Here is a 9,814-nt window from a genome sequence, read left to right on the forward strand (position 1 = left end):
GAGGCAGCTGACCAACGATTTTCTCTCATCATTGATGTTTCCCTCTCCCTCACTGAAATCAATAAAGATATATATTTTTTAAAAGTACTTTCCGTATGTTATCACCGTGGCCACTACCAATGCAGTGTACTCATACACCCCACTGCTCCTGACGAGAGACCTAGAAGCCCCATATGGGGTGCCTGGGGTGTGGTTCTCCACTTTTCAAGATCCTGCTTCAAAAGAGTGGGACACTTTCTTTTCTTTTCTTTTTAATTTTTTTATTTATATTTTATTGATTTTGTACAGAAAGGAAGGGAGAGAGATAGAGAGTCAGAAAGTCATCGATCAGCTGCCTCTTGCACACCCCCTACTGGTACATGCCTGCAACCAAGGTACATGCCCTTGACTGGAATCGAACCCGGGACCCTTCAGTCCCCAAGCCGTCGCTCTATCCATTGAGCCAAACCGGTCCCAGCAACTTTCGATCTTACATGATAGCCACCCCATTCCCTGGGACAACCAGTGGCTTGAGAGTTAGAGCCATTGTGTGGGGCTTTGCAAGGTTCTTCCACCTTGGGGACCTCTCTGACTACTTACCCATGGTGTGAGTTGGGGGTGGCCAGGTCGGCTTTAGGACCAGGTAGTGACTAGCCAGTGGCTGGGGCTGTTACTAAGTCACTGCTGTATCTACATCTAGCCCTATCCACTCTGATTGGGTCTGAGCCAGCAACCCTAAATGCATGGGGGAATTGGTGATGGCAGCCCCTGCCCCCTCTGCTATGACTCGCAGCTGCGGGTTAGAGCTTTCCGGCAGTCAGGGAACTGTCTGGCCAGAGGGTTTTCCTAGGCTGGGGATGGTGATCTCCACAGACTTGTTCCCAATGGTTCCTCAGAGGCCTCAAACCCTTATGGATCCTAACCCGTTTTGCTCAGTGGGTTGAACATTGGTCTGCGGACTGAAGGGTCCTGGTTTTGATTCCTGTCAGGGGCACATGGCCAGGTTGCTGGTTCAATTCCCAGTAGGGAGCGTGAAATTCCCCGTCAATGATTCTCATCATTGATGTTTCTATCTCTTCCCTTCCTCTGAAATCAATAAAAAATATATTAAAAAAGGTAAAAGGGGACATTCATTACTTAAAACACACACACACACACAAAACAGAACAAAAAAAACCTTGTGGGCGGTGCATGCATGAATCCTAGGGTCCTGATCACTCAGCTTGGGAAGCTGTACAGGTCCTGGGGCCTCAGGACCGAGCTGAGTGCGACTCCCAAGCCACTCACTAGGAGGGGCTCTCTAGGAGAGAAATGTGCAGGGTGGTGGCCACCAAAGTTGGGTTGGCTGGCTTCCAGGCGCTGTACACTGGCTGGTGGGGTTAGGAGCGTGGCCTTGAGGGGCAAGTGTTTTTGTTGTTTTAATCCTCACCCAAGGATATTTCTTCCACTGATTTTTAGATAGTGGAAGTGGGGGAGAGAGCACGATATAAATATAGACGTGCCCCAAGGAGGGGGGGGGGGGAGGCGGGGATCGAACCTGCAATGACTTGACAGGGAATCCAACCCTCGACCCTTTGGTCAGCGGGGGACGCTAACCACTAAACCACCGGCCAGGGAGAAAGGTTTCTCTCTCCATCTCCTGTCCTCCATTAACATTCTGCCCTTTCTCCCAACCTCGCTGTCTCCCTATCACCTTTCAGGAGTCATTCTCCCCTCCAGCTCCTAGTCCCAGGCTCCATTTTTGCCATCCTCACCTCCACCCTCCACCCCCAGGACACGAACATCAGCGACACCGACTGGCCTAGCGGCGGAGCCAGCCCTCCGCCATTCCCTTCCTCCTCCATCCATCCCACCTGGATCGGGCGGGCGCTACGGCCCTTCCCTCCCTCCCCGCTCCCGGGCACCCAGGGGCTCGGCGGGTCTCCCCTGCGGGGCCAGCGGACAGCGCGGCCGCACACAGCGCGGCCCCAGCCGGCAGCACGCGGTGGGGACGGGGGCGGTGGGGACGGGGGCGGTGGGGACGGGGGCGGTGGGGACGGGGGCGGTGGGGACGGGGGCGGTGGGGACGGGGGCGGTGGGGACCGGGGCGGTGGGGACGGGGGCGGTGGGGACGGGGGCGGTGGGGACCGGGGCGGTGGGGACGGGGGCGGTGGGGACCGGGGCGGTGGGGACCGGGGCGGTGGGGACCGGGGCGGTGGGGACCGGGGCGGTGGGGACGGGGGCGGTGGGGACCGGGGCGGTGGGGACGGGGGCGGTGGGGACCGGGGCGGTGGGGACGGGGGCGGTGGGGACGGGGTCACGCAGATGTGGCGGCGCCAGGGGGGCAGGGCCTGGGACTGCGGGGAGGCATAGAGGTGTGCGGTAACCTGTGCGCCTGCGGGTTATTGGGGGGGGGGGGGCGGGGGGGATGCCACGTGCGCCACATGGCCTCTGAGGGTGCTCTGCAGCCGGGGACCTGGTCTGCCCCTCTTTCCGGGGAACTCGGGGGAGGGTGGCCGTGGTCGCCGCCCAGTGACCCGTCCCCAGGAGCCTGTTCCCGCCCACAAGCAGCCGGGGCCGGGTGTGCAAACCCGGTGTCCCATCTCTTCAAAACCGACCCGAGGCTCTGAGTCCCCGGATAAGAAAATCTGGAGCCCTAACTAGTTTGGCTCAGTGAATAGAGCGTCGGTTTGCGGACTCAAGGGTTCCAGGTTCGATCCCGGTCAGGGGCATGTACCTTGGTTGCGGGCACATCCCCGGTGGGTGGTGTGCAGGAGGCAGCTGGTCGATGTATCTCTCTCATCGATGTTTCTAGCTCTCTATCCCTCTCCTTTCCTCTCTGTGAAAAATCAATAAAATATATTTTAAAAAATAAATAAATAAAAGGAATTGCCTACCCCTGAAACGGTGCAGTCGCGCGGAGACCACCTGCGTGTGGTGCTCTCGCGTCTATCCTGGCCAGATATTTCAATACATCTTTGCCTGCTTTTTAATTAATCATCAGCCTCCGGTGGTCTTATTTTGAACCCAGGGTTCGACCCCATAACACCCACCAGCCAGAGATGGGCCACCGGTGATTCCTCCCTCGCCACCTCCGTGGCTCCTGGCTCCCACTTGTGAACGGCAGCATCTGTGCTGTAATGCTAGTGAAGAGGAGGCCATGCTGGGACTTCCACTGGGAGACTCCAGGTTCCCAGGTTCATAAGCCGCCTTCCCAGCAGTGAGGCAGCTGCAGCCCCCCCCAACCCATCACTTTCAGTTTTTCCGGGGCTGAGCTCTGCCTGCAGCCTCTGGCAGGTGTTAGCCTCTGCCACCCACCCCTCAGCCTTTTCCTCCATCCCAAGCCCACTCCTATCTGAGCCAGCAACTCTGAACTGTGAACTACCTACTTCTTGCACAGCACAGAAATATTTGGGAACTGGGCTGTCAGTTTTGATGCTAGTATGAGGCATTCTGGGTGCTTGTCAAGTATCTCCTTGCTATGAATTCTCCTCAAATACCCACAAGCTCAAGGATTCTAGGAAAGAGAGTATGCAGGCCTGACAGAAGTCCCCCAAGACCTCCTGTCCACCCTTAAATACCTGGTGCCACCCCTTGTTCCAAGGTCCAGGGTTAGAATTAAACATGTGGCTGGCAAAGGCATATATGTGTGTCCCACCTGCCCGATCCCAGTCCACCTCATCCTCCCTCACCCGCAGTATCAGTTATTTTACTCATAGTCACAGAGAACCACGGAGGAGTGGAGAGCCAACTGCACCTCAATTGCAGTCATTGCCTTTTGAAAGACTGTCAATGGCAGGCAGAGCTCTGGTTGGTCAAATGCATGTGCTCAGAGGGCATGAAGCTAGCTGTGAATAACGTCACCTGCATGCGTATGTTTTGGCACTGCCTAAGGGGCCACGGGCTGGGAGGAGGAGGAGGATACTGGGTGTGGAGATGCATCAGTGCATGCTCTGCCTTCAGGGAGCATGTAGTCTAGTGGTCTAGTGTGGGAGGGTCACTATCTACAATATCTATATGAATCTATCTCTATATATCTATATCTATATACATATACATATCTATATCTATATCTATATATCTATCTATATCTATATCTATATCTATATCTATATCATCTATGTCTATATGACATTTGCCATGGGGGATGTGAAGTGTTTTAGGGTTCTCAGGAGGAACAGGTTGTGCTTGTCTAGGATAAGTGGAAAGCATCCTGGAAAAGCTAACATTTGAGCTGAGTCTGGAGGCAAGGCTAGAACCTGGGGTAAAGGGGCAGAGAGGAGCTTCCCACTGGAGGTGTCTCTCTTTCTTCCTAGACCTGCCCCCCTATCAGGCCCTCTGGTTCCGTTAGTGGCGGTGGTGGCAGCTCCTACACTGAGCTCCTATGTGTGTGGGTCCTGATTCTGGGTTCGTATCATTCAGCAAGCATGGCTGATTCAAGGCTGCCCACCGCTCCCCTGAGCTGTGTGGGGTCTCGGGGGCAGACATGGCTGATTCCAGACCCCCTCCTCTCAGCAGAGCAATGGCGAACTCCTCTGGGGTTCCAGGGAGAGAAGCAGCTGGGAGGCCCAGGGGGAAACATTTGCCGTAAAGGGCATCTGTGGAGGTGCCCTGGGCAGGAGGAGGCAAAGCAGGGTGGGCTGCTGGGCAGAGAGAGTGTGCCGTTGTTCCCCACACCCTCAGTGAACCATGAGAAGTGGCAGGATTGGGGGCAGGATTGCCAGGCCCTGAGCTCCAGCTGAGTAAGCTTTAACCTTCCACCATCAGGCCAGCCCCTCACCCCTGCTGCTGCCAGGTGGGGCTTGGCCCGGCCCAGTCCTGCCCCTGCTCCCAGGGCTTAGGGAGAGATTTCTCCAAACAAGGCCCCTCTGCTCAGGTGAGTCCTCCTGCTCCTTCTGGGACCCTATGCACTCTGAATCCCCACCCCCATCCCACTCCCTGGTGAATTATAGACCCTAGAGAGCAGCTGTTGGCCCAAAAACCTTGTGTAGAAGCCAGAGAAGCTCCAAAATAGAAAATAACTTATCCAGGGCCAGAGGTCACCCCTAAGCTCTGGGATGGCAGGAACCCCGGGCATGATTCCTTTGGAGCGGGGTTGCCTCCACCTCAGGGTGTCAGCAAGGACCTGAGGGTAGACCTCATATAGACTCCCACCCCCACCCTGACCCCATACCTGCCTTCTCTTCTGCCTGGGCTCTTTGCCAGTCAACATAGCCTCTGCGGGGCTTACACCTGGGAACATGCCATGTTGGAGAGCAGTGTTTCCCAAACTTCTCTCATGATGAGAATCACCTGGTGGAGTTGTTCAACTACAGATTCCTGAATCCCAACTAAGAAGTGCTAAACTAGAATTTTTGGGAACGTATAGGTAAAATTGTATGCTTAACTAGTGCTCTAAGCTTAGTTGGGATTCAGGGATCCCAAACTACAATTTTACCTATATGTTCCCAAAAATTCTAGTTTAGCACTTCTTAGTTGGGATTCAGGAATCTGTAGTTGAACAACTCCACCATGTGATTCTCATCATGAGAGAAGGTTGGGAAACACTGCTGTAGAGGAAGCCCAGGCCCTCCATGCCAGCGCGGCCAGGAGCGGGGAGAAGGGAGGAGATAAAGAGACATTAGATTCTCGGGAACCCTTCCTCGGGCTCAGCCACCCACTCCCTCTGTCTTCACACAGAGCCCTGGGCCCTTATGCCTTTGGGAGGTCTATGGGGATCCCAGCCCCCTGCAGGTGGCCATCAAGGTGAGAGGGGGAGGGGCTTCTGGCTGGGGCTGGGAGAGCGGGTTCCAGGAGAGAGAAACAATTGCTGATGCGAAGGCCAACCCGCTCTCCTGGCGCCGGGGGAGCTCAGGAGCTCGGTGGCCTTTTCCTCCGCTCTCCTCAGGGCCAGCGGGATTGCCTCATGGGGTGCCCCTGGGCCGGAGGCCATGTGGGAGCTGTGGGGAAGGCACCCAGAATCTGCAGGAACAGCCTCTCCACACCATGGGGCTAAGAGGTAGCAAGTCTAGGGACCCCGAGGTCCCCTGCAGTTTTGTGGAGCCTACAGCGCCGTTCCTCCCTTGCTGGCGATGGGACAGCACCACCAGCCAGCAAGCTCAGCCTCAGAACGCTGCGCCCTGTGTGGAGCTCAGCCCGGCCGCCCTCCCCTCATTCTGCTGGAGCTGATGTCTGGAGGGGACATGGTTTCCTGAGGCGCAGCCGCCACACCTGCTAAGATCCTCCTCCCGGCCCCCAGGTCCCTCTAAAGACCCTGCCCACATGTGCCAAACCTTCACGGCAAAGGCACCCTCTGCCCAGCCCAGGGCCAGCCACCACCTCTGGCCACGCAGGACCTGCTCCAGCCGGCCCAGGACACAACCCGGGGCTGCACTACCGGGAGGGAAATCTCCCTCTGGGGCCTCCACTTGACTGGCAGGTCAGGAGTCATACTGGTTCATGGGAGCACTTAGCCCAACTGCCCCGCCCCCAACAGAGAGACCTTCCACACAACTTCTATGAAGGTAGATCAGAGAGGAGACTCTGAGTTCCCCAGTCCTCCCGACCCTGCAGGGACATTGCTGCCAGGAACCGTCTGCTGAGCGGCAGTGGCCCAGCTGAGTGGCCAAGATGGGGGCTTCTGGGTGGCTACAGATATCTACACCTGGGGAGGTGGGGAGGTGGGGAGGTGGAGAAGGCTGCTGCTTCAGGGAGTTTCCCAGCAGCCCCCTGTGATTTGAGTAACTCATCACTCCCTCCTCCCTCCGATAGAGGCAGTTATTACCTAAAGGGCTGCCAGGCTCTGCTGCCCGACAAGAAGATGCCCCAGGCGCCTTCGCAGGGGTCCTCAAACTTTTTAAAGTGGGGGCCAGATCACGGTCCCTCAGAGAGCTGGAGGGCCGGACTATATGAACTACTAATTCCTACTGTAACACCTCGGCTGCGCTCACTGCCCAAAAAACCTGGCGGGCTGGATCAGACTCCCCTGGGGGCTGCATGTGGCCCGCGGGCCGTAGTTTGAAGACCCCTGCTGGAGGGCATCGCCACATCCCAGACAGAGTCCTGGTGATACCACACCCGCCCCTGCCCTGCCCTGGGCACCTCGTGTGAGGGAAAGGGAGGCTGTGCCTGATGGGTTCATTAGGTTCCCCCCACTCATGATGCAGATCTTTTGGGGTGCTGCTATGGGAGAACTCCCTGGGCTACATGCCCTGCCCTGGGCACCAACCAGGAGGAGTGAGACTTCATGGCCAGAGCTGGACTAACGGCCAGCCTCTCCCAGGGTGTCTGTCCAGGGCCACTGAGCATAGAGCGTTGCCTGGGAGGAGGTCCTTCACAGCCCTGGTTGAGCACAAACCCCCACTTCTCCCCCGGTTCCCTGTCATGGCCCAGTGTTGGCAGCACCAGCTTGAACTCCACCCTAGTTTTACCAGCATCTTCGGGCATTTTCACTACTGGACTCAGCTGTGTCCGTGACCTGCCCTGACCAGCCTGTCTTGGGAGGGAGGCCATAAAACAACGGCCCACTGCTCCCTTACCCGCCGTGCCCCCTTCCCCCGCCGTGTCCCCTTCCCCCGCCGTGCCCCCTTCCCCCGCCGTGCCCCCTTCCCCCGCCGTGCCCCCTTCCCCTGCCGTGCTCCCTTCCCCGCCATGCCCCCTTCCCCTGCCGTGCTCCCTTCCCCGCCATGCCCCCTTCCCCTGCCGTGCTCCCTTCCCCCGCCATGCCCCCTTCCCCTGCCGTGCTCCCTTCCCCGCCATGCCCCCTTCCCCTGCCGTGCTCCCTTCCCCTGCCGTGCTCCCTTCCCCTGCCGTGCCCCCTTCCCCCGCCATGCCCCCTTCCCCCGCCGTGCCCCCTTCCCCCGCCGTGCTCCCTTCCCCGCCGTGCCCCCTTCCCCCGCCGTGCCCCCTTCCCCTGCCGTGCTCCCTTCCCCCGCCGTGCCCCCTTCCCCCGCCGTGCTCCCTTCCCCCGCCGTGCTCCCTTCCCCCGCCGTGCCCCCTTCCCCCGCCGTGCCCCCTTCCCCCGCCGTGCCCCCTTCCCCGCCATGCCCCCTTCCCCCGCCGTGCTCCCTTCCCCCGCCGTGCCCCCTTCCCCCGCCGTGCTCCCTTCCCCCGCCGTGCCCCCTTCCCCCGCCGTGCCCCCTTCCCCCGCCGTGCCCCCTTCCCCCGCCGTGCCCCCTTCCCCCGCCGTGCCCCCTTCCCCCGCCGTGCCCCCTTCCCCCGCCGTGCTCCCTTCCCCGCCGTGCCCCCTTCCCCCGCCGTGCCCCCTTCCCCCGCCGTGCCCCCTTCCCCCGCCGTGCCCCCTTCCCCCGCCGTGCCCCCTTCCCCCGCCGTGCCCCCTTCCCCCGCCGTGCTCCCTTCCCCCGCCGTGTCCCCTTCCCCCGCCGTGCTCCCTTCCCCGCCATGCCCCCTTCCCCTGCCGTGCCCCCTTCCCCTGCCGTGCTCCCTTCCCCCGCCGTGCCCCCTTCCCCCGCCGTGCTCCCTTCCCCCGCCGTGCTCCCTTCCCCCGCCGTGCTCCCTTCCCCCGCCGTGCTCCCTTCCCCTGCCGTGCTCCCTTCCCCCGCCGTGCCCCCTTCCCCCGCCGTGCTCCCTTCCCCTGCCGTGCTCCCTTCCCCCGCCGTGCCCCCTTCCCCCGCCGTGCCCCCTTCCCCCGCCGTGCCCCCTTCCCCCGCCGTGCTCCCTTCCCCCGCCGTGCCCCCTTCCCCCGCCGTGCCCCCTTCCCCCGCCGTGCCCCCTTCCCCCGCCGTGCCCCCTTCCCCCGCCGTGCCCCCTTCCCCCGCCGTGCCCCCTTCCCCCGCCGTGCCCCCTTCCCCCGCCGTGCTCCCTTCCCCCGCCGTGCTCCCTTCCCCCGCCGTGCCCCCTTCCCCCGCCGTGCTCCCTTCCCCCGCCGTGCCCCCTTCCCCCGCCGTGCCCCCTTCCCCTGCTGTGCTCCCTTCCCCCGCCGTGCCCCCTTCCCCTGCTGTGCTCCCTTCCCCCGCTGTGCTCCCTTCCCCTGAGATGCTCCCTTCCCCTGCTGTGCTCCCTTCCCCGCTGTGCTCCCTTCCCCTGAGATGCTCCCTTCCCCTGCTGTGCTCCCATCCCCGCTGTGCTCCCTTCCCCTGAGATGCTCCCTTCCTCCCGCTGTGCTGAATTCACCTCTGCCCCTGGAGCTAGGGCCCAGGAAGAGGAAGGGCTGCTGGGCTGGGGAGCAGGCCTTTGGAGGGTCTAAGATCCCCACAGGCCCAGGAACTGAGTCTGAAGAACTTCAAGAGCTGGGAAGGGAGCTGGCTGCCCTCTGGCCTCAAGCCCCCCAATTCCAGAGGACTCCAACCTTGGAATCCCATCTATAGCTGCTGGGCCCCAAGGGGTCCTGAGAGTGAGGACACAGGCATTGGGGCTAGCAGTGGCTCCTCCCTGCACTCCTCCCCAGGCTTCTAGGTGGCTTGTTATTCCAGAAGCTGCTCCCCCACCTCCACCCCAGTTAGCACTGCATGCTTGGGCCTGCCTCAAGGTTGGCCTGCACCTCTGGACTTTCCATCCTGGAAACCAGCCCCAGGCCTCCCGGGGAAGAGCATAGCCACTCCCAAACTGTGAACTTTGGGGCAGAGCAGAAGCCACCCCCCTTTCCCCAGATGTGGGTGGCCAGTTGAAATTGCCTCCTGCAGGAAGCCTTTGCTGGACTGCCCCCCCCTCTGAGTATCCTTCATCTGGGCAGTCCACAGCCCTGCAGATAACCCTAATGAAGAGCTCTCTCACCCTGCCAGTGTGGCTCAGCTGGCTGGAGTGTCATCCTGATGCACCAAGGTTGCTGGTTGGCTCCTGGTCAGGGCACATACAGGAAGCAACCCATGAATGGATGGGTGGAACAAACAATCTCTCTCTCTCCCCCTCTCCTCCTCCT

General features: G+C 60.5%; 1 protein-coding gene across 1 annotated transcript; it reads left to right on the plus strand.

Annotated features, from left to right (window-relative positions):
• Positions 1-3,020: 3,020 nt before the first annotated feature.
• LTK (leukocyte receptor tyrosine kinase) lies at positions 3,021-9,351 on the plus strand (the record flags this gene model as incomplete). The annotated part of the gene is given in 7 exon segments (XM_084879719.1): positions 3,021-3,031; positions 3,218-3,255; positions 3,678-3,830; positions 4,726-4,753; positions 7,104-7,157; positions 9,038-9,106; positions 9,108-9,351. Coding segments are annotated over 7 exon segments (597 nt in total).
• Positions 9,352-9,814: the final 463 nt, after the last annotated feature.

This window comes from Pipistrellus hanaki (assembly GCF_964339955.1).
Source record: "Pipistrellus hanaki genome assembly, chromosome: 1".
In the NCBI taxonomy this organism is placed as follows: domain Eukaryota; kingdom Metazoa; phylum Chordata; class Mammalia; order Chiroptera; family Vespertilionidae; genus Pipistrellus; species Pipistrellus hanaki.